At 41.7% G+C, this 27,030-nt stretch overlaps 1 protein-coding gene and 1 non-coding gene across 2 annotated transcripts in view; both read right to left on the bottom strand.

Annotated features, from left to right (window-relative positions):
* Positions 1-4,155: 4,155 nt before the first annotated feature.
* The window catches only part of eif4g2b (eukaryotic translation initiation factor 4, gamma 2b), a gene marked incomplete at its 5' end in the record, with an annotated part of 28,770 nt that continues 5,895 nt past the window's right edge, over positions 4,156-27,030 (bottom strand). The window contains 19 exons of the mRNA XM_061722735.1: positions 4,156-5,229; positions 5,316-5,437; positions 7,538-7,746; positions 10,522-10,726; positions 13,963-14,221; positions 15,817-16,032; positions 16,126-16,230; positions 16,312-16,440; positions 16,935-17,048; positions 17,123-17,286; positions 18,269-18,410; positions 18,493-18,675; positions 20,975-21,085; positions 21,174-21,325; positions 21,407-21,473; positions 21,585-21,716; positions 23,194-23,296; positions 23,936-24,070; positions 25,777-25,842. Of these exons, the coding sequence (XP_061578719.1) occupies positions 5,164-5,229; positions 5,316-5,437; positions 7,538-7,746; positions 10,522-10,726; positions 13,963-14,221; positions 15,817-16,032; positions 16,126-16,230; positions 16,312-16,440; positions 16,935-17,048; positions 17,123-17,286; positions 18,269-18,410; positions 18,493-18,675; positions 20,975-21,085; positions 21,174-21,325; positions 21,407-21,473; positions 21,585-21,716; positions 23,194-23,296; positions 23,936-24,070; positions 25,777-25,842 (2,680 nt within the window). The remainder of the gene's footprint in view (positions 5,230-5,315; positions 5,438-7,537; positions 7,747-10,521; positions 10,727-13,962; positions 14,222-15,816; positions 16,033-16,125; positions 16,231-16,311; positions 16,441-16,934; positions 17,049-17,122; positions 17,287-18,268; positions 18,411-18,492; positions 18,676-20,974; positions 21,086-21,173; positions 21,326-21,406; positions 21,474-21,584; positions 21,717-23,193; positions 23,297-23,935; positions 24,071-25,776; positions 25,843-27,030) is intronic.
* On the bottom strand, positions 16,533-16,716 carry LOC133444955 (small nucleolar RNA SNORD97). Its single transcript, XR_009782773.1, has one exon. It is a non-coding gene; the product is annotated as a small nucleolar RNA SNORD97 (small nucleolar RNA).

The following is a 27,030-nucleotide window of genomic DNA, read 5'->3' as shown; positions in this document are numbered from 1 at the left end:
CCAGAGCATCATGGGAGGTGACTCAACTGCGCATGCTCTATGGGCCCGTGTACCAGGAAGTAAACCAGGAAGTCAGAAATTTTTTCGGCGGATGCGCTGGGTGAGCAAACTCCATTGAAATGAATGGGCGGCCATTTTCGATCCTGTATCCAGTTATATAATACATCCATGATCCTGACTCGTTTGGACCATCATCGTCAGCTACCTGGGGCCTCATCTATAAAGCTTGCTTGCGCAGAAAAAGCGCCTGAAAGTTGCGGAAGCCACCTTCTACGCAAAGTCTCGGATCTAAAAAGAAAAAACTAACCGAAAAATCTGCTTATCTTTACGGCAACCCCGACCCTCCCGTAAGAATTTGCTTAAGACACGGGGAACTGGCGACGCAGGGTTTGAGGTGGTGAAATGAAGCCAGATTCATGTCATACTCTTAATAATGTCATCACATATCACAACAACATATATCAGACTTATAATAAAATAGTGCTGATAACGGAGCAGGCGGCGGGGGGGGGGGGGGGGGGGGGGAGGGGGGGGGCTGCCGCTCCGATCCCACTACTCCACGCCGAAGAGGAAAAAAGAAAATGTTCTGATTAAAATAAGGAAAGTTGGACTATATAACAATAGCGTTCATAAGGATAAAGTTTAAAAAAAAAATAAAAATTAAAGAAATAGTCTCTTCTCCCCGTGTGTGTCTGCCTGTCATGCACGGGTACGTGCGCACATGTTGTTACAGCCGGAATTATGGTTCTGCGTCACACCAACGCAGAGCCTACGGCGTAGTGTCCGGCGTAGGGTGCGCGTCGCCGCGTACCCTACGCCGTAGGCTCTGCGTTGGTGTAACGCGGAACCATAAATCAGCCTAGAGCAGCTCTGAGGGGAGACGGGAGGGAGGAGGGGGAGCGGGGGCTGCCGGGCCGCCGTCCCGAGTGTCTTGATGATTTGCTGATCCTACCGTTATTTTTTAAACTGTAAAAAGTGGGGGGGACAAATACATCATTTTGAAAAGACGGGGGGACTTGTCCCCCCTGTTGCGCCGGGGAACTCACGGCGTTTAGCGCAGCAACGGCGTGCTGCCACTCACTCGCTTTATTTTATTGTATACTATTTATATACTTATTCTAACTTTTACTGTGACCACCAAATAATGTGGTTTTCCTGTCCTCCACATCATATCTAAGTCTCCGTGAAAGTCAGTGTCACGGTGGCTGCTACTTCTCATTCATTCTGACGCCAAACCATGGATCTGCGCCAAACAGGCTGCAGAAAGCCACTGCGCATGCTCAGCAGGCTCATCCATATGCATTTCTGGGCGTGATAGGAGGCGGATTCAGCTACGCAACCTTCCAGCTGGACTGCGTGGAAGTCTGCGTGCACATGGTTTTATTGATCCGGATTTTTTTTTGCGCACGGCATTTTCGGCTTTTGAGAGTACGTGCACTTTTAGTATGAATTCTACGCACTCCATTTTAAATGAGGCCCCAGATCTTTAGTAATTTATACTTAACGGGCTAATCTTCTAAGCAGAATCTGCCGCAATCAACCAGACTTATGGTCCAAAGCACTGACAACCATCTACATCTTGAGGCTCATGAGAGAACTTTAGAGTCCAAATGTCCTCATATTAAAATACTCCCATCAAAACATCTGAAAGCAGTTCTGCTGAAACGAGCAGAGCTCCAACGTGCAGTTACCATGGTGATTGATGGTTTGTCGGTCCGGACGGGTCCGACGAGGCAGTTGAGCTACGCTTCGCCCTCGGACCCCTCCAGTCCAGTCATGATGGTCCGTTTTGGATCAGAACACCAACATGTGCAAGTCTCAAAGATGTTTAAGGTCCTCAACCTGGTGGATTTGAACCAGCAAATTATAAACTTTGATGATTTCATACCATTTTACTCAAATGAATCTTAATTTTCCTGCCCCAGTGCCAGGCCAGCATCAAGAGCTTCGTCCTGTGCATGACGGAGAGCGATCAGCGGGTCAAGATCCTCAGGAACGCGGACGGCTCAGCGAGGAGCTTCACGGTGAGAGGAAGTATTCTGATCTACTCTGGGTCAGTAATCCATGCCTTCATCACATCCCGGCTGGATTACTGTAATGCACTTTATTTTGGAGTCAGTGAGTCCTCCATTGCTCACCTCTTAACTGGAGTACGGAAGAGGGAGCACATAACTCCCATCCTAGCCTCCCTCCGCTGGCTGCCTGTGCATTTTAAGATTCTTTTGTTTTTAAATCTTTAGATCATTGGTCTTCAACCTTTTTTCAGTGATGTACCCCCTGTGAAATATTTTTTCAGCCAAGTATTCCCTAACCAGCGCAAAGCACTTTTGGTTGTAAATAAAAAGACCTAAAACAGAGCACTGTGCCATCAGTAACTGATTTATTAAACATAAAAATATTGCTGCTACGCTTCAACCACGACTCCATTATTGGTCCAAGTGATTGACAGGTGAAGCCAGGTGGTATTTGACAGGTTAGGTGGAACCATCCTGGTGTGGGGGATACTCTGTGGTTTTAGGATAATAAGTTGAATAGCCTACTCCTGAAGATAGAATTAATTTTATGAATTTAGACTTATATTTTCCTCAATTATTTATGAAATATTTATTTTTAAAGGATTTTTGCATGGATGCTACTTTTTAAATATATGTATATTTTAAAATCTCACGTACCCCCATTTGAGAACCACTGCTTTAGATGGCCTGGCCCCGCTTCACCTCTCTGAGCTCCTTCCCCCCACCCTCCTGCTCGGTGCCTCAGGTCAGCTGATCTGCTGCTCCTGGAGGCTCAGAGGGGATAGAGCTTTTTCTGTTGCCGCTCCAAAATTACAGAACGAGCTTCCTTTAAACATTAGACAAGCCTCCTCACTGTCCATTTTTTTAAAAACTCGTCTTAAAACCATTTTTATTCCTTGGCTTTCAACCCTGCATGAGACTCTGCTCCTGTTTTAGTGTTTTTAATTAGTTTTTAAAAACAATAAACAATTATTTTAGTATTTATTTCTTGTAAATTGTCTTATGTTCCTGTGTTTTATTTATTTGTGTACAGATCCTCGTTTCAGCTGGGGTTGTTTTTTAAAAATGCTTTATAAATAAAGTTGAGTTGATCACAGACCAATACACGTTCATGTTTTCCATCTGTTGTGTTTTCCGCAGGAGGGGGATCCCGTGTTCATCTCCAGCCCAGAGTTTGGTCCGGAGGAGCCGGAGAGGAGCTCATCCAGGTCCGTCCAGGCTGAGGCCGCTGTTCTGTCCATTTCTGCTGCTCGAAAAATGCTACCGCCGCATAAACCGATAGTCTATAGATTTTTGCTACCCTATCAAAAAATGTTCCCTAATGGTTTTCTACCTTTGTAGAGCTACAATTTTACTGTGTTTTACTCCCTAAACCACTTCCTTCCCCCCCCCCCCCAAGTGGTCCTTGTCTCTTGCCAGGCCGTCATTAATAATAATGTTCTTAATGACCTGCCTGGTTAAATAAAAGGCCAATGACTGAATTAATATCAAATAAAGAGATAGAATTGGGTTTTTTTCCTCTTTATCGTATAATGTTCACAAAGTGTAATGCAATTCATGTCATGGGTAGTTTATTTTGAAGGATTAAATACTCAACATCCCATATTATCCATTTTAAATCAATATTTCAGAGGTAGCACAATTTGATAGTCCAGTAACATCCTATTAAATAATGCTCCCGTCACTTAATGCATCAGGGCACGGGAAGCATCTAAAATAATCTCTGCTGGCTTGTGTATATATATATATATATATATATATATATATATATATAAATATATATCTTCTTAGGGATTTTGAGGATGTTACAATTATGGGCGTGGCAATCAAACTTTGAAAAACGACAGAACCACAAAGTAGCAGTTCTGGACGGGTAGCATGGATGGACAGAACACCGGCTCCTGCGGCCACCGGGGGGCGCCAGAGACTCGATGTATTGATGAAGTTTCTGCTTCCAGGAACATGAGGGTTTCTGCTCCGGGTCCCGGCCGCTTCCACGAGCTGCCGGCCTTCGCAGGGGAGCGACCCGAGTCCGGCCCGCCGCGCAGAGGCAGGAAGGTGGTGGAATACTTCTGGATCCCCACGGAGCAGGACTGACCCTCCATCGGGCCGCCGGTCCCAGCTGGACCCCAGGATGTAAATAAAAGCCAGCGACAGTTCTGCTGCTCGTGTACTGGACTTTATTGACATTAAACAGGCAACAGGTGCAGTTATCATGAATACTTTACAATCCAGATCTCTAGTCCGACACAAACATGCCTTTTCTTTTTTCTGCAGGATTCTTTTTGGGGTAAAATGTTCATCATGTCGTGGTTAAATGACTCGGTTACAAGCCGTCTAAACTGTTACTTCGCCAATTCAAATCGTCATTTATCTCATTTTCCGAAACGTCAAAAGACAAAAAAAAAAAAACAGGTCACTTCGTCCCGTCGTTGCACCGAGCTGCCCAATCAATAATAATGTTGAATATAACTCGTAAATGGCCACGAGTGTCCTTGGAAGCGCGTGCTAGCGTGAATAGCGCGGTTAAACTGGGATAAACTCGTTTGCGTCGGGTCTAAGATTTCGATTTCATCATAATCCGAGCGCAGAAGTGAAGAAGCTGACGGAGGTAGAGCTAATGTGTAACAAGTGGGGGGGTCGTTGCTGTAACCAATCACGCGAGAGACGACCGGAGAGCCTCCCGGTGGGAGAAAACCACAGAAACATGCGTTACTGGGGCGTTTAGTGGTTGCAGGTCCTTCTTTATTCTGGTTTCAGTGGGCCGTTTTATCAATAACCCCGTCCTGAAACAGTCACATTGATTTTTGAGAAAAGATGGCTTTACACTTTTAACCATCGTTGGTTCAGATAATCAATCTGCTTCTTCCTTGATTAAAAATCGAGTAACGAGCCCGAGGGCGGGAAATAGAAACAAGGAAAACTAAACAAGTTTCATCAACGCTAGACTTCAAGAATTCATGTAGAAGATCAGGACAGATTCAGAAATCAAACCTCTGATAAGACGACGGATCCTACAGGTGACGAGCTCTCGGGTTCTACTAGCGGGAAGCAGCCGAGCGCCGCGGCGGTTAAATGAAGCACGTGTTTATGGAAGGAAAGAAAGAAAGAAAAGGCGAGTGCTAATAAAAAGTGGCTGCCTGGTTTCTCAGTCGGCTTCCTCCTCGGACTCCTCCTCCTCCGCCGTCTCCAGCCAGGTGAGCCACTGGTTTACCTGCCGGGACAAGAACAGCCCGTCAGCTTGTCGTCATGGCGACGGGACGTGCAGCTCGGTTTAGACAGAGCCTAAAGTTACTGTACCTGGAATAAGGCTTTTCCTTTTCCAGGGAACTCTTGGGTGATGTCTTCTTTCCATGCGAGGAAGGCTTCTTCTTCAATGATCTCCATGTCGTAGAAGTTGACAAAGTAGCGCAGCAACATACCTGAATAGAGACAAACCAAACACTGGAGTGACTGAAATGTTCTTAAAAAAAAAATAATAATAATATTATTAACAAACTATTTGCACTTTGCAAGAAATATTAAGTTTTTTTTATTTTTTTATTTTGATTGATTTATTTATTTAGTTTTTCCGGTGTACATTGTGCAGCTCCCAATTAAGTGAGTGTGATATTGTATATTGATTTTCTGTTTCTGGTGTCTTATAATCCTGTAAGGGATGGGTCTTCGGATATGACACAAAAATAAAACTCATTCATTCATTCATTCATTCATTCATTCATTAGGGTACAAATAGAGGGAATGCGCATGACATCACAGATGCGACTTCACAGTGGGTTTCGCCTACTGAGTGTCAGAAAGACTGAGTGTCAGAAAGACTGAGTGTCAGAAAGACTGAGTGGCAGAAAGACTGAGTGGCAGCATAGACTTTCAGTTTGAGCAACTGGAAAACATGTAAACTGGGAAAGAGCTGTTGTGCGATCGACTGTACTCATAGATTTAGCAAGAAATCGGAGTTATCGTTTTACAGACTGCAGAAAAATAAGCTTAAGAGAGACAAATGGAACACTGCAATTTACAGAAACAACTGGATTCCAGACACAGAAACGTGGATTTGTGGTTCCCATTTTGTATCAGGTAATGTTGGATTTTTGGGTAGCTAACGTTAAACAGTCAAATCATAAAGTTCGGTGTCCTCATCACTTTAATTTCTACAACAAATCCTGCCTTGAAGTAGGACCAAGCGTCAAGACTTTTGTTTGCCTTCAAGCTTTGCTTCGTGTATTTCCCCAGCGTAGAAATTAAGTACATATAAATATCAGGAAACTCGATCTTGGCCAAATATTAATGTCCATGGACCACTGGTTCTTGGGGTAACTGTACGGGTCACTGTCAAGACCAACTGCCTTTAATTTAAGCCGATAATCGGCTGTTATCCCGTCTTCTCCACTAGTTGCAGCTGTTTTTGCTGATGTTTTGCCACTCAGTGCAGTAAGGGGGCTGGTCCAGTGGGGAAGTGACGTCAAAGATACTCTATACAAAAGATAGCGCATTACCGTTACTGCCAATGGTATGAAATGGTATCCACTTCCTGTTTCCTAAGTGGGCGTGGTCGCCCCTCTCCCCACATCGTTTTGGAACATACAACACTAGATACAGTACAACTTTAATATTTGCGCCTTATTTTATCTGCCGCCTTCTATCTGCTCTGCTTTATCTGATATCAACCCAGTACAAGATCATCGGATCAGTCTAATATTTTTTTTCCCTTCCAAAAAGACTTCAATAACAGTATTATTAAGCAAAGAAGCAAGTTTTATTTTAGTTTTAAACTTCATTTTATCCGATGGGAAAACGATGAGAGCCAAATCTCGCGAGAGTGTGTTGCTCAGACAGAGACAGGTCTCAAACAAAGTTCATTTTCTCCTAATCTGTCGGTCTGAAAATTGCCATTTTGGTGTCAGAATGTTCAGAAGGTTTGTGGCTTTTGAAAAATGGGTCCCATATTTACTTAGGTTACTATGGGGCGAAGGAAATGGTAATAATCTGTGCTCACGTTCACTTTTCCCATAGGACTCAATAGACTCAGGACCTGCCGTTAGTCTCCTAAAGGGGCGGGGCAGTCACGTGACATAGATACAGGAAACCGAACCGTAGTGGGCTGTAGAGTTTATTGAACGTCTCTGGTGACGTCAATGCAGACCCTCTATATCAAGTCTCCACCAGCTGAGCTATTCACACTCTAAAATTGGAACCATGTCAAACAATAGAGCCAGGCAAACATCTGCTCTCACACCTTTGTATGAACAATTTTTGCTTGTATGTCACTGTAAGATATTTTGAAGAGATTAAATGAACTTTATCAAAAGTGGTGTGAATACCTGTCAATCACTGTTGAGCTGCTTGTAGGTTTAAAGCCATTCCATGTGGCTTTACATGGTGTATTTAACAATAGCATACATTGATATTGGTAGCAGGGTGTAAATAGCTGACGTATCAGTACTTGCACCTGGGTGTAAATAGCCTTAGCCTAAGCCTAATAATAATAATAATAATAATAATAATAATAATAATAATCCTACCTTTGGGGAAGCTGCTGGCGTTGCAGTGCACCTGCAGCGCGTACAGGGCGCTGACCTGCAGCTCGGTGTGGTCGTGCAGGAACTTCTGCATGACGGGCTTGAAGGCCAGCAGCAGCTGCTTCTCCTGCTCCAGCTGCTCCTTGGGGGGCGCGGCCAGCTGCTCGTCAACCTCTGGCATGCAGAGCTCCTGGGAGATGTACTGCAGGAAGCTGGGGAGAACCGGGACAGGACGGGGTCAGAGACCTGAATCTATCTGCTATCTGAGGTAGAAACGTCCCACAATTCAACCCTGACGTTTCCTCCGCTGGCTGTGGAGGTCCGGCAACATCGGGCCGGGCCATAAACCCAAGATTTACTGACATTCACTGCGATGACCGACGTCAATTTTCCCATGTCGGTAAATTTGGTGTTTTGATTTAAAAAAAACAAAGAAACATATTTTTGTCTGTTTTGACTTCGTGATTTAAGGCGGCGTGTCTGTAATCACGTGACTCCAACCATCCACTCTGAACGAGAAGGGAAACCCAAGAAAATGGCTGATGGTTCAAACGAAGAAGGGCTGTCTAAAAAAGCCTGTAATAGTTATATCTGCCAATGTGCAGTCTGTCTAACCAATTCCTACATATGTTGGATTATCTTTTTGAAATGTCACAATTAATATTCAAGTCGCTTTTTTGTTCTGCTGCAAACTGCGCTGTTTTCTGTTTAAATTGTGTTTTCATATTTTGATTGTTGTACAGCGACCTTGAGTAGCATGAAAGGTGCCTAACAAATAAAATGTATTATTATTATTATTATTAGTGTGAGACTCGTGCATTTCAACAAGTTCACAAACTCTCACGCCACACGTGGCATTTCTCATGCTGAGAAATTAACTTCAGCGCACAGTAACTTGGAGTTACCGACCAATCAGCCAATCAGAAAATAGATTTTTTTGTTGTCGGGTAAGGGTTATCGTACATTTATCGTTATGGAACTGCCTAATTTATCGTGATATTGATTTGAGGTCATATCGGCAACATCTTAGTCAGGGTTGTTGCATCACAACACCAGTCCATCATCATGTCAGTCCAACTTCCCATCATGGTGCAGTCACTTTACCGCAGAACGAGAAGGTAAATTCCTGCGTTATTAATAGCAGCCAAGTTAAAGTTCACTTTACTGGAGGAAGGAAAACCAAAAAATAAACTACCCCCCTCATCCTCATCCTGCCACATAGATAACCGGCGACATCCGTCATCTCCGCCCAACGCCTCCACAGTTTAGGAACAAACCTCAGCTCGTCTCTTGGATTTATCCACGTGGATGAAGGAACACGACCTTCAGATAAACTTCGGCTGGAGATGCCAGTCAACCGTCTATCCAGAGGAACACCATTCACAATCTACTCTCAGCTGACTAATGTTTGTCTACAACCTAGGGGTGTAACAATATATCGTGCAACGAAATTTCGCGATACAAAAACGCCACGAAACGTGTCGTGGAGGTGACAAGGTGTATCGCGATATTGGGTTATTAATATTAATCTATTGTGTTGACTAGTAACGCGCATCCGACCGCGACCGCGGCCGCGCGGACCAAAATCTTACTCCCCTCAGAAGAAAGTAGTACCTTTTTGCGGTCCCGATCACCGGACTCTAGCGGGGTTTTGAGCTCTGAACTTTTAAGTCTGGTGTAGAGTTAAGCCTAACCTTATCAAATTAAACATTTTTCGGGTCGTGAGTAGGATAAACACGGGGAAACTTCTGCTGAGCTCCAGTGTACTTTAACGTCTCAACAGTGTAGGATTTTAGAACATCAACACAGCGCCTAGTGCTGTATCACTCCGCCCAATCTAAAACATATTAACAACTACAGATAAACTGACTAGTGTCATTATAGTCCCTGATTTACATCAGAATATGAAGAATATATTTATAAAATAATGAACCCTGAATTACCAAAATAACCTTAACAAAAATAAATCTCCTCTTACACTTATAAGGTGAGCATGAATCAATCGTTTTCATGATGTAAAATTGTATGTATTTATTTACTTTTTTTTATTTATTTAATTTTAGTTTAGTAAATTTCTGGAAAAGAAAAAAGTAAAATCATACATGAGAGAAACTATTCAGTTTGTGGCAAAATATTTGTACTTGTATGAAACTGAAGATGCATAATGCAAACCTGACATTTACTTTTAGTTCAGTTTGTGGAAAATGGTTGGCCTGGCTTTCTCTTTAAAACTTAAACAGTTATAAAGCATTACAAACTGTAACAATAGGGCAAATGCACAGCATTGTTTTGTATTTTGTATTTGTATTTTTTTCCAGTCATATGTTCCTCATTCAAGGTTGTTAAAAAAATACTGCTATAATATCGTATTGTATCGTTATCGTGACCTCAATATCGTGTATCGTACCGTATCGTGAGATTAGTGTATCGTTACACCCCTACTACAACGTGACTTCTGGGTCTGCAGCCAGTAACTTGAATCCTGTCCATTTGTCCGATCATCATGTTCCTCTAAGGCGGTGGTTCTCAACCCTTTTGGGGTCCTGGACTCTTTTTTTTTTTTTATATAAATACGAGCCATCATCGTCTACTTCTTTTCTTTTTTTTCTTTGTGTTACTGTGCTTATTGTCTTCTTTGTTTTTTTAAAACATTGCAATGTCTTGAACTAGTATCTAATGACGGGCGTCTCTCTGGACTGCAGCCTGATTGTTGCTCCTCTTGGGGTAAAAGCATTTGCTAAATGAGTGACAATTAACATTAAAACTTTTCCTCCATTTCACTAACAAGGTTCCCAAACTCCACTTTAACACCAGGACCAGAGCTCCATGGAGCAAATGAGATGAAGGAGGAACCACAAAGTGGTTTTTGACGCATCTATGACTTATTGGACCTTATGTTGCAGTTTGCTGAAAAGGTTCAAGAAAAAGAGGAGTGCCATCAGTCCACAAATGTACACTTCCTGGTTTTGGTTCAGACAAACATTTACCTTGTCATGAGGATGTTGACGAAGCCTTTGTCGGTGTGGAGCTTGGGTGAGATGTTGTCTTTAATCCACTTGTAGATGGACTGTGGGGAGGGGTCTGCTTTTATCTGCTTCAGCAGCTCCTTCTCCAGCTTCAGCAGGGGGAACAGGAAACTCAGGCCCTTCCCCTCCAGGATCTCCAACATGCGGTCCTTGTTCTGATCGATTTCTGTCACCAGGAGGAAGTTAAGAAGACGGTTTTTAGGCAGTGGTCACCTCAGAGATCTGGCTGCAACACTAAACCTGCTCCACAAACAGACTCCCAGGACTCGCTTAAGAGCAGTAAACCGCTGCCAACAAACATCTGCAAACTTTAAAGTGCAACAACAAACATATACGTAATTCATTTTATGAAAAGAGGAAAATAACTCCTGGAGGGAAGGCGTTCTGGGATAACATCCGGGATAACATCTTTAGGGACACTGAGTATTGTATCTCCAATAAAATAAAAAAGGTTCACATTAAAATTCTGCACACTATATATCCAACAAATGTATATCTTTCTAAATTCTTATATTGAAAATAACTGAATTTTTTGCAACGTGGAACCAGAAACCATAACTCTCAATTTCTGGTCTCAATTTGAACAATATATAGTGTCTAAAATCGAGATAAACCTGTTTATTCTGTCTGACAAATTTCACATACACAAATGTAAATACTCCAAAAATCTGCCCCATTTTAAAGGTTTCTTACTTGAGTTTAAAAAATACATTAAATCGCTTAAACTAATTGACACCAAAATATAACATCCACGATATATACGAGAAGTTTTTTTAAAGATGAATACTGTATTTACATTTTACTTATTTATTTTTTCATTTTTCATATTCTATTTATTCACTTGTTTGTAAATGGTAAATGGCTTACACTTATATAGCGCTTTCCAGCTGTATTCCTACAGCCCCAAAGCGCTTTACACTGCAAACATTCACCCACAAACGCACACATTCACACACCGGTCGTCGGCGGAGCTGCCATAGACCAGGGGTTCTTAACCTTTCTGACCTTGGGGCCCAATTTTTTCAGTACAGAGTGGCACGGGGCCCATTAAATATAAACACTCTATAGCAGGGGTAAGAGGTCCATTTAGAGAAAATTTACTCAAGCGAAGGTCCAGAACATCATAATATATATATATATATATATATATATATATATATATATATATATATATATATATATATATATATATATATATATATATATATATATGTGTGTGTGTGTGTGTGTGTGTGTGTGTGTGTGTGTGTATATATTCAAGTAGCCTCATAGTTGTATCAACATCTGCATCTGACTGTTATATTAAAAAAAGTACATATTTGCCAATTAACATGTTTAACTTGAATTAAACATATTTTTTTCTCTTAAAAATAAAGTAGATTTTATTTTATTTTTCAAATGCTATCTTATTTTATTTCTCTACCAGCAGTTTGAATTTCCCCTTTTCTATGTTAATTGTCTCAACACATTTTTATACTAAATTAATATAAACACATCTTAACAATTTAACAGTTTTGCAGTTTTTCTTTCTTCCGTCTTCCACTTCCACTTTCTGTCGTTCAGTGAGAGAACTGAGCTCTAATTTCTTCTGTCAGGACTTTAAATCTGGGCTGGATGGTGTCAGGTTATCATATGCATGTGGAGGTGCTCATTGATGAACCTGAAACGATATTTAGTTTTAATTATGTTCACTGTGGAGAAAGCTGCTTCACAGCTGTATCTGGACCCAGACATGGGCAGGATGTTTTAAGATGGTCAGTTTATTTTTCTGTGACTTCAGTTCAGACTTGAGTGGATATGTTTGATGAAAAACTTTGTGTTTTGTTTCAGTGGCGTTTCACTTTCGCACTTTGAACGCCACGGTCTCTGAACGTATGAGACACTGGTTTTGTCCCAGTGGGAAGACTGAACAGGATGAATTTGTCCATTCCGGGTTGCATATTTAAAAATACAGCGAGCACAAAACTTAGTTTGATTTTACTTTAAGTTATTTACATTAATAAGTTGTCAGGACTCAGTGTGTCGGGTTCATCCGAGCCTGATCAGCTGCGACGGGCACAGCCCGCACCGCAGCTCTCTGGTCGCGCTGCAGCAGTTACTTTCCGATGCTTTTTTGAAAGCCCGAACAGTCCAGTCCAGCAGACACGACAGCCCACGCATCTACATCCACAATCCTTCAGCAGTAACGACGGAGCCGCCGCCCGAGCGGCAGCCTCAGCCGACCTCCCCGGCCGCGGGGACGCGCCGGGATAAATGAGCACGCCGCGCTCGCTCGCTCTGGGCGCAGACCCAATTAATCGATCCCTAATCCTGGCGGATCTAAACCTACTCTGTGCAAAATGAAGGATTTTCTCTGTAAATACACACCATTTCTCTTACTATTACACGTACAGCTAGCTGAGTGTCTTCTTCTCCTCATTTGGTTGGGAGTTGCTATGCAGTCCCGCGGCCCTCGCGGCCCAAACGTACAAAACTGAATTTTTTTTGGCGGCCCACTAGATGGCGCTTGCGGCCCAAGTGTGGGCCGCGGCCCTATGGTTAAGAATCACTGCCATAGACAACGGCGCTGGCCTGACAACCGGGAGCAACCGGGGGATTCAGTGTCTTGCCCAAGGACACTTTGGTGGACACAGGAGGAACTAGGGTTCGAACCACTGACCTTCAGGTTCATGGGCGAACGCTCTACCAACTGAGCCACCTTCCCCCTTTGTGTGTTCTCCCTACTCCCTACTGTTAATTTCACTGGAATTTTACATTTATTTTTTTGTTATGTATATATTGGAGCACTTGTCTACGGAAAAGTATTAGGGCCATGCAGGAGAAAAATATTTGAGAGGGGGAAAAAAAAGTTTTATTGTACACTTCGAGAAAAGTCAAAATGTCGAGAAAAAAGTCGAAATATCGAGATTAATTTTGAAATAAAATTTTGAGAAAAAAGTCGAAATATCGAGAATAATGTTGAAATACAATTTCAAGAATAAAGTTGAAATTTTGTGAATAAAGTCGAAATTTCACCTTTTTTCCTCAACATTAACTTTATTCACGAAATTTTGACTTTTTTCTCGAAGTGCACAATAAAAAGAAAATCTCGGAAATTGAGTTGAAATGTTGAGAAAAGTCAAAATTTCATGAATAAAGTTAAAATTGAGAAAAAAGTTGAAATGTTGAGATTAATGTTGAAATAAAATTGAGAAAAAAGTCGAAATGTCGAGTGCATAATGAAAAAAAACAAAACATTTTCCTCCTCTAAAATAATATTTAAATTTTTCTCCTGTCTGGCCCTAATACTCTTCCGTACTTGTCTGATGTTCTTTGTATATAATTTCTTCTTCTCAATAAAAAAAAAACCAAACATGTGCAAACACAGAGCGAGTTATTTCAGCTCCGACGGGAGTCGCCCACCTGGAAGCATCTTCTGCATGTTGACCTTGCTCTGCTGGAAGACGTCCGTCAGCCACTCGCGGTCCTTCAGTTTGGCCGTCTGCTGCAGGCAGAGCAGGAAGAGGGGGAAGTGGGTGCCGTTCTCCAGCGGGTGGGCCAGCTCCGCCACGCTCACCAGCTCCGCCATGACAGCCCGGGCCGCGAACTGGGCCAGGTAGGACTTCACCAGGGGCACGTCCTGCTCGATCTTGGGGCACTGGTCCAGGACGGTGAGGAAAGCCTGAAGTGGGGCAGAAGATTTCCAGAGCATTAGTGGCAGTGTCCCAGAACGAGCTGGTGGAAAAACAGCTTCCTTTCACTTCCTCTTCCCCAAGAACCTCCGGGTGTTTAACCCTCCGGTTATGTTTCTCCAGAGTTACCAGATTTGATAATTGAGAGACAAGGGCTGGTAGACGGGAGGTTGCTGTCCATTTAAGCAATAAATACTTTCAATACATGCGTTTGAAAATGGTGTTAAGTCTTAAATTTAACTCTGTCAAACAAAATTTAAGACCAAAAAGACATTAAGTCACTAAGAAATCCAGCTCTGAGGTCAAGGTTGACAGATCTGGCAGGTTCCAGCCAAAACGCCATGTAAAACCCATCAAAATACTGAAAAACAAGCCCGAATCATACATTTTCTATGTTAAAACTGTCAATTATTAAATGCACAATAAATTTCAAATCATAAGTAAATGAAGCCAAAAAAATGTCAGGCTCCAAACAAAGACTACATTTAAATAGAGTAAATTAAAGCAAATATAATATCAGTGAGTTTATTGTCTAAGTTTCTAATTTTCTCTGCCATAATGGAAACTTTTTTGTTAACAATTTCTCCTGAATATTTTTTTAAAAACCAGGAAAAGCAGCCCAAATTTGATCAACCCACCCAGTCCTGTATTTTTCGGAAACTCGCCCAACCTGGCAACACTGACTGAGGCGTCGCCAAGCAAACGCGTGATATAATTTGGTTATATGTTATAATATTTTATACAAATTATGTTATATTAGGATATTACTATATTTATTATGCTATATTTATATGATATCATGCTACACCACTCTATATGATAATTACTTATTTGTTCACTCTCGAATCAATATTCTCAATTTATGTACCTATTTACACTCAAACACGGCACGCACACACACACACACACACACACACACGCACACATACTGGTGCTGTCTTTTGTCATCGTTTGCACTGTATGTTAATAAATAAAATAAAAAAAACAACAAAAAATTTAAAAAAAAAAGCAAACGCGTCTCTACCAACTGGAAAACAAATTTATTTCTCCTCAAAACTATTTAATAAACTTTTCCCTTTTCAGTGTGTAAGAGAACTTTTTAAATGATGACTGGATAAATTCTCTCTAATATTAAGATTAAAAAATTAAGACAAATTAAGACATTTAAAGGCCTTATATAAATGGAATTTAAGACTTTTTAAAAAAGGACCCGCGGCTGCTCTGAAACCAGCTAAATATGGGATAAAAATCAGTTATGCACTGAACATTAAGGAGTTAGGGTTAGGGGGCGTTTTATAGGTTGGTCTTTCAAAAGTAATAAAAAAAAGTTTGAACATGTATTGTATTTTTAATGACAAACAAGTGAATTGTCCTAATTGAACCAGTTGGAGGTAAGGAACAGCGTTGCACTAAATATTGATAGAATAATTAGTAATGGAGTTAGTGATGAAATATTCACACTGCTTATGGGGATTTTATTGGTTTCAGACTTCTCTTTGATAATTAAACATGCTGTTCATGACTAATGAGGGTTAATGAACCTGGGACCGACCTCCATCATCTAGCGCCGCCATCTTTGTTGTACCTGCATGAAGTTCTCCCCGCTGACGAGGCCCTCGGTGCGCAGCGCGTGGATCAGGGTGCTGGCGTGCTCCTTGTCCTCGTCGGGCCGGTCCAGAGAGCAGACGATGATCTTGCTGAGCATCTCCGGCAGGAAGTGCTTGGGCGCCTTCATCTCTCTCACGCCGCTCACGGCCTCACTCAGGTGTTTGGTGTTCAGGTACTCCGTCACGATGGCCTCCTGAAGGAAACAGAGACGGGCGCAGAAATGAGCCGTGGCTGGTTCTCGTCGCACGCTTCTGTGACGCGGCTGCAGGTGGAAAAGTGCGCCTACCGTGATTTTCAGAAGTTCCTCCCGGGAAGGAGGGGGTTTCTTGTTCGTCTTCTGAGGTTTCTCTTGAATGGGTGGGGGGTTGGTCTTCAGGCCGAGCTGCGGAGGCTGACGACAAACGGGACAGAATTACTTCCAGCTCCAGTTTAAAGTTTAGACCAGCGTTGATTTCAGACTACCAGGCCTCACCTGTCCGAGCGGGGGGGTCTGGGTGCGCGGGGGCTGGGCACTGGGGGGCATCATGGTGGGGATCTGAGGCTGGAGTTTGGGCACCTGGTTCTTATTCAGGAGGAACGACTGCGCCGGCCTGAGGCTGATCTGGACACCAGGAGGAACCACAAACAGAGCAGAGAGCAGGATTAAACTCAGGTCTGGTCAGAACGGGAAACCCTGACGCTAAACGACAGGAAATGCCCTCATATCTCATAATCGCAGTCAGCGGGGCCTGCTAGCAGTTCGAAGACAGGAGGAGACGAGGAGGAGAGGAGAGATGGAGGCTGGAGACACAGTAAGATGGAGGAGAGGAAGAGGGAGGAGAGACTGCTGGCAGGTTTGTTCCTCAGAATAACGCGTCTTTTTATAATCATCGGGCATTTAAAAGATACACACTTCAAGTTTATTTATATACTGCACCGACTCGGCTGATGGTGACACCAAAACAGCAGCGAAACAACCAGAAGTTTATTTTATAAGATCGCCAAGAAAATTACAGTCGGTGCCAATCTGGTAAAACAAATCAAGTTTTCATACATTTATTTGAGTGAAGAAATATTTGGTTCCAAACCTGAATTTCAGCCACATACTTTTATTACCTCGTCAGCATTGAGCTGTCCCTTCTTGCTGAAACGTGGAGGCGTGTCCTTGGACTGGACCTGCTGCTGGGCGCCGTGGTTCTGGCTCTGGCCGAGGAAATGCTGGTTCTGAGCCTGGAGGAAAGCCAAAAGGAGTAAATAGAAACACCAACAGAAGTGTCTCTGAAACATTTGCAGCCGCTCTCTACCTGGTTGGACTTGGCGAAAGACTTGGAGCCCATGTCGAACTGGGACTGTGGAGGCGCGGCCATGTGGCCGCTGTGGCCGTTGAAGAGCGGGTTGGAGCGATGGCGTCCCATCGTGGGCGAGTACCTGTCCTGGATGACCCCCGGGCCCGTTCCAATCCCACTGCCTGAGAGACCACATTTCCTGTCAGTTTCAACAGCTGTGATGAGAAATGTTTTCCTTAGTGCCGATCAGGGATGGGCAAGATTAATAGACAATCGCTTACATGGGAAGTTTAATTCCTCTTTAATTCAGAATTAAAATTAATTCCGATTTAAAATTAGTAAAAATGATCATGTAAACACCTAATTCCAAATGAAAATGGCCATTCTAATTAAACTTAATTCCAAAGTAAGTGGCTGGTTTATTCCGAAAATGGTTTAATTCTGAATTATTTAATTCGGAATAATTAATAAACAATAAGCCATAAACCATTCAATAATTAATTCTGAATGAACAAACGTCATGTAACAGTGGCCAATGAGAAAACGCAGCAAAGCAAAAGTAATAAGAGGAAAAGAAAAAAAGATGTCGAAGGTGTGGGATTATTTAAACTTAAAAATAAATAAAAATACTAAAAAAAGGGCCCGGTCCACATGGTGTAAGACTCTTGTTCTGAGCCCCGGTCCACAGCCAAGCATTTCTGTTTAAACGTGTTGGTTCTGAATGTGAAGTTGCACAATTTAAAAGCAGTGTTTAAGAATATTTTTTATTTTTGATACTTAGAAAAAATGTTGTTTTGTTTAATGTTGCAGGAAACGTTTAAAATATTTTTTTTAAACAGTTCACTAGTTTGCATAATATGTAAATAAATGTCAATTATTCTCATAAATGAAAGAAATTGGTTGTTTTTAATCAAGTAATCCGTCTTGTTTTCTTTTGTATATTTATAATTGGGCTTTAATAAAGCAAAAGTAAGTTTTATCCACTTAATCGATGGAATATTTCATAGAATAATCAATCACCAAAATATTTGATAGCTGCAGCCCTAAATAAAATTAAGTAAATTGTCCCTTTAAAAACAACAATATGCTACTTTCTCAACAAATGAAGGGTGGAAGGCTCAATCCCCAACTCTACTTTCAGGTCACAGAGCAGCAGAACCAGACCTGGCATCTGTCCAAACATGTCGGCCAATCCCCCGAGAGTCTCCCTGTCCAGCTTCATTCTGTTGGGCAAGAAAGGGCCTTCCAGGAAGAAGTCCATCCTCATCCCCTGAGACATGGGTGCTGGGATGAAAACACCCAGATCCTAACAAAACAACAGAGCTCGTGTCATTTTCCCCAAACAAAAACAAGCTTCAAGCCATTTCCTGGAGGAAGCCTGGACTCACTTTCACTGCATCCTGGCGGATCTGGTTAATCGTCTTTGGTCCGTTGTCGATGAAGGCCTTACGGGGGATCCAGCGGTTTTCACGTAGTTCCACCGTGTCTTGCAGCAGGAAGCGGATCCTAGCAGGCAACTCCTTGTTGTTCATTAAGGATCGCATTCGGCCAAAGTACTGAGCCATTAAAGACTGGTGAGAGGAGGAGGAGAGGAAGGTTAGGGAGATGTTTGCTGTGGAGCATTAGGTGAGGACAGATGGGGATCTAAACCAGTGGTTCTCAACCTTTTTGGGGTCCTGGACCCCCTTCAACGTTTTGGTCAACTCTGAGGAGGAGTCTGCATACCTGCCAACACTCCCGATTTAAGCGGGAGTCTCCCGATTTTCAACCATTTCTCCCGCCCTGCTACCGATTTGTAATTTCTCCCGCTTATCTCCCGATTTTAAAGTGAAATGAGTCAATGGTGTTTCACGTGTCGGGGTTCCTGCATGGATGTATTATATTAACGGCTTCCTGACAAACCTGGCAACCCAACCCAAAAGCACCGCCTACGTCCAAGCTCCGCCCCACGGAGCTGCTGATACGTCAGCGTCGCCGCCATATTGGATGTTCAAGACTGCGCTGTAAACTAATACAAGTAAATGGACTTATTTTCATAAAGCGCCTTTCTACAAAGAAATGTACGTTTTACGTCTCATTTATTCATTCACACACGCACTAATATACTTGGGAAACAGTTAGACACCAAATATAATATATTTAATTTTCTCAGATGGAAAAAATAAGAACTTTATTGATCCCACATAGGAGTGTTCCATGTTCTATCAGCTATAGAGAACAAGGTAGTGCCGAAAAACAATATATATCCCCCTCACAAAAATAAGGTAAATAGAGAAACATATTCTCTCATCAGCAAAGCATTACACAAACATATTTTAAAATTTTCAAGTTACAAAATAACATATTTGAACCACTTTTCAGATTTTTTCAGTTATTTTATTGTCTGGAAAATGGTTAAAATATGTTATTTTGTTATTTGAAAATTTGAAAATGTGTTTTGTTTGAGAAAATGCTTTGAAAAAAAGCTGAGGGAAGAGTTGGTGGAGAATCAAGTCATAGCAACAAGGATCTCCCACAGGAAGAGAGTTGAAGGTTCTGGTTCTTCTAGGGAAAGAGGAGAGCTTTACAAATCTGACATCACTGATGAAGGCAATGCTCTGCATCTCTCACAGCAATGAAGCTCAGAGAGGTCATTCAGCACGGTGACAAAGATCCTCACAGGAAACACAATGAGTATGGATAATTCTACTCTTTGCGCACTCCTTTCTTGCAAGATAAACCATACCAGCCCTGGCCACAAGTGTGTACCCTCCAAGAAAGTGATTGAAGCTGCAAAGTCTGACACCTACAATTACAACAGGTCCTTGGGGGACAAAGACCTGGAAAATTCTACAAATATTGTATTTTATTGTTATTAATACTAAACTTATTTGGCTCCAAAAAGGCTGTAGAATCATTTTGGGAGGTACATTTTAGCACATTTCATTGTAGCTATGGATTTAAAGCTCATTAAAAGTGACCTTGTTTATATCAGGGTGGGGATGTTGTGAGTGGAGCATTCCAACCGCTACCCCAGAAAATCTCCCTCTTTTTCACAGCCCAATGTTGGCAGGTATGAGTCTGTTATCTTTTTCTTTTCCGGTGGCTCAAGAGTCTGCTACGTTCAGCACAAGCGGCCTTTTTTTTTTTTAAATACGAGCCGTCATCGTCTACTTATTTTCTTCTTTTTCTTTGTGTGTCTGTACTTATCGTCTTTTTTGTTTTTGATTTTTTAACATTATTGCAATTTCGAGTGCTAACTTGAACTTTGCAAGTTAATGAGTGTCCCCCCAACCACTTCTTGCATATATTTCACAATAAAAGCATTTCAAAGAAATGAAGGGTGTATTCCCTGAATACACCCTTGAATACCCTGAATACATCCCTGAAACTGGAGGGCTCTTAATTTGAAAAGTTTGTATCAACAGTGTCCTCCAGTAACTTCAACAATGCAAACGAGTGCAAGATTTCTTATTAAAATACAACTAATTACACTTGTAAAGAGAATAAGGTGGTCATGTGAACCTCTGTAGCTATTTCTATAAATGTCAGGATCTTTTTTTAAAAATATATATTTTATTATCACAGACCCCTTGCAATTACACCATGGACCACTAGGGGTCCGCGGACCCCCGGTTGAGAATCACTGATCTAAACCACAGCCGACCCAGACAGAACCACAGGGGGGAAAATAAATAAAGCTCGGAAAGTCGAGCTCTTTCAAATTCTTAACACGGGTTTCAGATCTCCAGCAACAGACCGGTGTAGGAATGTTATGCAGACACTTGTGAGAAATGTCAGCATGTGGTGAATTTGAAATGCCATTCTACAGACGCTAACTCAAAGGTGGACGTGTCTGCCGCAGGTGGCGTCCGTCTGAGAGCTGCTCACCCTTGCTTTCTCATGGTCGAGTCTCGGCCCCACGGTTCTCATTATCTGACAGAGGCATTCCAGATCCTCCCCCATGTCCTTGAGCTGGACCCTCTTCTTTTTTTCCAGAAGCTTCGCAAAATATCACGGGAAAGAAAAATTAGAGACTGACAAAAAAAAAAAACAACAAAAAAAATAAATAAATCAAAAGGGAGCATACCGTTTTGATGCACTTATGAAGGATAGATTCATGGATGAGGTCGAGTTTGCCAAGTTCCCCGATGAATTTAATGTTGCCAAGCATCTTGATCTTGGCGATGTTGCGCTGCTCCTCCTCCTCGGAAGTGAGAGGGTTGTCATGTTTGTCGTAGACTGATGGGAGGAGACAAACACGAATGTTAGCCAGCGCCAGCAACGACAGACAGAAACGTAGCCGCCGCGGCGGGATGTTACCTTCGACATTTCTGGTGCGGTTTTCAAATTCATCTTGAAGCTTGGAAATTAAAAGTCTCCGAAATGTCTGCGTGAGCGATAAAAAAAAAAAAACATCAATAGGAATCACAGATTACTCACAAAAGCGCCACGTGGATATGAATGAATGAACAAATGAATGAACGAATGAGGCCCTTACTGTGCTCTGCTTTTGGGATGTCTGGATCTCAGATGAAGGGCCGTCAAAGTTTGGTGCGTCCTCTGCCAAGCGCAGACATAGCTGGGCGTAGAGCGAGCTATACTTCGGCTCTTCTAGGGCTTTGTCTACAATCTGAACAAAAAAGAGCCACAATAGTCAGGAAAATGAGCAGGAGTCACTTAGTGAACAGGTGAGAAGGACAATTCTTTCTTTTATTATTTGTTATTATTCTGCTCCAAAAATAGCAATCAATTATCAACAGAGCCGATTATCAGCAATCAACAATTATTTATTAATAGAGGGAATGCGCATGACGTCACAGATGCGACTCAGTGGCCGGTTACGCCCACTGAGTGGCAGAAAGACTGAGTGTCAGAAAGACTGAGTGGCAGCGTAAACTTTCAGTTTGAGCAACTAGAAAACATCTAAAATGGGAAAGAGCTGTTGTGCGATCGACTTTACTCATATATTTAGCAAGAAATCTGAGTTATCGTTTTACAGACTGCCAAAAAATAAGTTTAATAGAGACAAATAGATCGCTGCAATTCACAGAAACAACTGGATTCCAGGCACCGAAACGTGGATTTGCGGTTCCCATTTTGTATCAGGTAATGTTGGATTTTTGGGTAGCTAACGTTAAACGGTCAAATCATAAAGTTCGGTGTCCTCATCACTTTAATTTCACCAACAAATCCTGCCTTGAAGTAGGACCAAGCGTCAAGTCTTTTGGATGCCTTCAAGCTTTGCTTCGTGTATTTCCCGGGCATTGAAATTAAGTACATATAAATATCAGGAAACTGGATTCGTGGCCAAATATTAATGTCCTTGGACCACTGGTTCTTGGTAACTGTACGGGTCACTGTCAAGTCCAACCGCCTTTAATTTAAGCCGATAACAGTCTGTTATCCCGTCTTCTCCACTAGTTGCAGCTGTTTTTGCTGATGTTTTGCCACTCAGTGCGAGTAAGGGGGCTGGTCCAGCGGGGAACTGACGTCAATGCAGACCCTCCATTGTCAGATGCTCAGATTTAATGAACTTGTTGATTTCAAAATATCACAGTTGATGTAAAATGCTTATAATAATCTGTATCCAGAAGCTGTTTCAGCAAAGACAAAGTGTATATGAACTGAGAGGAAGCTGTATGTTCACAAAAACAAACAACAGAACTGATGTCAAACATAGATGTGTTTCACTTTATTTATCTGTGGAATGTTTTGGAAATGTAAATTAAAGAGTGCAGTAAAAACCAAATATTTAAAATATTGAAGAACAAGATGCTCATCAAGTATGATCATATTGTTTGAATGTCAAAACTTAAACAGATAAGTTTATACAGTATATTGAATGTTTTCAATATACAAAAAGTATAATCGATAATTGATATAATATAATTGCTCGGTATATGTAGGAGCTGACAGATATTGATTACAAAAGGGTAATAATAAATTAAGCTTCAGCCTACACCTTTTCGGTCTTGTTTTGTTTATATATTTTGGTCTAATGCAATATTAGCATTAACTTCATGTTTATTTGTTTTCTTTTCTTTCATTTCTTTTGTATTTGAATGCTTATCTTGGAAGTGACCGAAATAAAAAACAAACAAACTTACCAGCAAGATGACTCCTTTAAGGACGAGTTTTGAATCTACGCCCGCATTCAGGAGCTCAAGGCATAGCTTGTCAAACTTCTCAGGCGTGAGTTTGTTGAGTATGCTTGGGGAAAAAAATAAATAAAACAAGAGGGGAAGATAAGAGATTGTCATCCAGTTTTGATTTAGCTGCATGTGATGAAAGTTTAGCGCACCGACTAAAACATTTTAAGCCATGGTAAATAGCTTGAGAGCAACATGTGCAGTAGTTCAGACATCTCTCAACTCGGGCTTCCAGCGGCGGCCAACATTCCTGAGGGAGACCATCATCCCTTTATCTTTTGTCCTTGTAAAAATCCCCCGATTCAGAAAGAAGGCGGCTCAAATGCCTTCAGTAAAGCACATGCCGTCTCAATGACTGCAGTCCTGTTCTTTTAGTAAACGGAAAGAAAAGAGACCAGAAAAGCAACTCTCCAACCTCATTCTAAATAACTTCAGTAGTATTATGAAGAAAAACTGTGATTTGATTCAGTCAGCTTCTATAAAACCAAAAAGTAGAACACCTGATGTCATTTTACAATCTTAACAGGATCAAGGCACAAATATGAAGAAAAAAATGCCCAGACATTTACTGTCTCTAGGTATTTCCTCTCTTTTCCCCAAAATTGCACCACGGAAAGATCAAAATTCTCCAAAACTGATTGTAAGAGCTGGTGAAAAGGACAAGTATCTGTTGAAGTAAGCGCACAGACGTGACACTCACCCTCTCACTTTCCTGAAGATCCCATCGTGTCGCTCTTTTTCGTTGCTGGAGTTGCTGGAGTTGACATCTCGTCTAGTGCTTCGTGAAGGAACCCATCTCTGAGCGCTTTGCCCTGGGGTTTTCCCCAGGAACTCGCTGCAGACGGGCAGAGAAACGCACTGAGAACCTGACAACACTCTGGTCGGCACAGAAAACTAAAACGCAGCGCCAACAGTAAAACAAAACCTAAATCCCACCGCGCTACACTCAAGTCCTGCTTCATTTACTTTAAAATCAGATACAAACAACTGGCACATTTGAGGAAGTAGTTAATACAGCGTCTACATTTTTCACCCTGTTATATGTTGTTACGAGCATCCCAGATAGGTAAGCAGGTAAGCAGAAATATTAAGAGACTTCTGGGAGGTTTCCTGGACTCGGATAAATAAAAGCCAGGGTTTTTCCTGCATACAAAATTAGAAGGCGGCCGCCTCCGCCTAATTTCGTGCCGCCCCCAGCTCTCAAAACTCCCGACGTCATGAAAATTGTTATTTTCTGACAGGCGTTGGACTGGATGGTTGTTGTTATTTTAACTGCAGTTGCAGTATTGCGCCACTGTGGAGGCGCTGTATCAACGACAGTGCACCAGAAGAAGAAGAAGACGAAATCTCAATTATTTTCTGCGTTTTTCCCGCTAGTTGTATTGGCGTCCTGGTTTTCCCTGGCTGTTCAAACAGGTAAATATTGTTTCTTTTGCACCCAAGCTTGTCTTGTTTATTTAAAAAAAAAGTTTCCTCGGTATCAGAGTAACGTTAATGGTTTTAGCGTTGCAGATATGGCTGGCAAAATCAGCCACTACTTTAAAAAGCAACCTCGCGACGAGGAGAAGCAAGAGTGCAGGTGAAACGGTGCAGACAATTAACGTTACAGGCAGTTCAAAAGTAATAAATCATTTTACTGACGAGATGCGGTGGCGAAGCTAAACTAAACAGCTAAAGTTGATTTTATTTAGGTGAAGTTGACCCTTTGATAGTTGAAATTAATTAAGTTTTAATCAATTAAGTTGAAATTACGGTGAAGTTGACCCTTTGATAGCCTTCTGTTTGGTCCCTGACTGACTAATCAGAATAATCATTCATTCTGACAGCTAAACTAAGGTGAAGACACCTCTGCGCAGCAGACTGAAGGAGAGGCACTTGGATGTCTGTTGTAAGGAGGCCATGGATGGACCAGACTAGGACCAGACCAGGAGGCCTCGGACTACAAGGAGCACGAGGAGCTTCTACGGATGGAAAAATAGGAGTTTGAAATGTTCTCTGTCTGGTTGCGAGATTTGTCGGTAAATCTCTGAAACCCTACAAAAACTCAAATTCTTACCAAGACTACTTGTCTTATATCCAGTCAAAATGTTTTATTTCTAGTCCAAAAAAAATCATTACATTTAAAATAAGACTTGTTCTAGACCATTTTCATTTTTTTCATTTCAGTGAATATTTTCACTTGTTCCATTGGTTTTTTTTTTTTTTAACTTTTTATTTTTGGTAAGATTGATTTTTTTTTTTACATTTGTATATTTGTATCTATATATTTATCTTATAAAAATAATTCTTTAACATGATAATTATATTTTTAATCATTTTAGAACTCACAAAATATGTTGCTTGTAAAAATTGTTTGCTTGAGCCAGTCAAAGGCACGGTTTGATCAATATGGTGCCACCTCTGCCTCGATTAGAGCCAGGAAAAACCCTGAAAGCTGTCTTGTCTATTTGTTCAGCAGCAGAGTAACTATCAGGAATACTTAGTTAACGGTGTATTAAGTCTATTACACTTTAGGGGTGCTCTAGGAATAAGAGGACTGACCTGTTGCCGACAGTCTTGGGATAGTGCTGAGGTGCACCCCTACCACCTCCTCCCCCCGAAGAAGCACTGCAAGAGCAAAACAAACAAACAGAGGAACTAATTAGCTTCACAAAATGGTGCAACAGAACTATTTTCACTTCACGGAGAAAAGCACAAGCAGTTGCTCCAGGATTTACATCAGCCAGGTCACAGGAGCTGTTTTTCACCACGAGTATTGTTAGACCTTAAAGAGATTACAGAGCTGGAGGCGTCCGAGATCACGAATTAAGCTGAAGATTTGATCCATTTTTTTGTATGCATTACAGAAACAACAGATTCAACCAGAAGCCAAATGTTTGTGTTCTTTTCCCACTTTGCTTTTTCAAAACCTGATCATAAAGACCGACTGTTCCCCTGCTTTTAAAGTAAAAACCAAATAACAGAACAAACCAAAGGGGTGGGGAGAGAATTCATCCTTAAAAACAAAACAGACCAGTAAAACCAAAATAACATTTCTTGACTTGTATGTAATCATGTTTCTAAAAGTGTCTTCCCACAAGAAAAAACCCAGAACTGGATCAACACCCTGTAGAGCATCTGCCAGGTCTGACGCACAAGACGACAAGAAAACACTATTATGGTCCGACATTTGGATCCTGAGGTGACAGGTTTTGTTCTTAAGACGGAGAGCTGGGAGAACGAGGAGGAGAGATGGGAACTTGTTTTCAGGGGGTCAACTACAAGTTTTAAAGGTCAAACTGGCTGGTTCTGTAGTAGAACATTGAAAGATGCTGCAGTGATCGTCTCCTGAATTGCTGCTACATGTCATGTCAATGGAGAACAAATGATGGACCGCACAGCAGCACCATCGTTCTTATTTGCATTTCCCTCACTATTATCTTTGTTATTTATTTTGGGTGAAGAGATGGATCGCTGCTGCTCAACATTATCAGCTACAACTCAAATAAAATCTCTTTTAGTTCCTCAATTAACAAATTCTGAGCTACATAAAAGGAAGTAAAGAACAGCAGATATGCACTGTAGAAACCCCCATCTCATGTTTGGTGATTTGTCACGAAATGACACAAGTATAAAACAACAATACTTTGAGTCTTTTTTGCCATTTTCACACAAACTACAGGCAAAATGATCTCATCATGCAAGTGGTGCTTTAGATCTGGAGACGGGAACCCTGGTCCTAGAGGGCCGTTGACCTGCGTCTTAGATGTTTCCCTGCTTCATTACACCTTGATACAAAACAACTGCACCAGTAAC

The sequence above is a fragment of the Cololabis saira genome, chromosome 5 (genome assembly GCF_033807715.1).
Source record: "Cololabis saira isolate AMF1-May2022 chromosome 5, fColSai1.1, whole genome shotgun sequence".
Taxonomy (NCBI): domain Eukaryota; kingdom Metazoa; phylum Chordata; class Actinopteri; order Beloniformes; family Belonidae; genus Cololabis; species Cololabis saira.
This window is presented reverse-complemented; position numbering and strand designations above follow the sequence as displayed.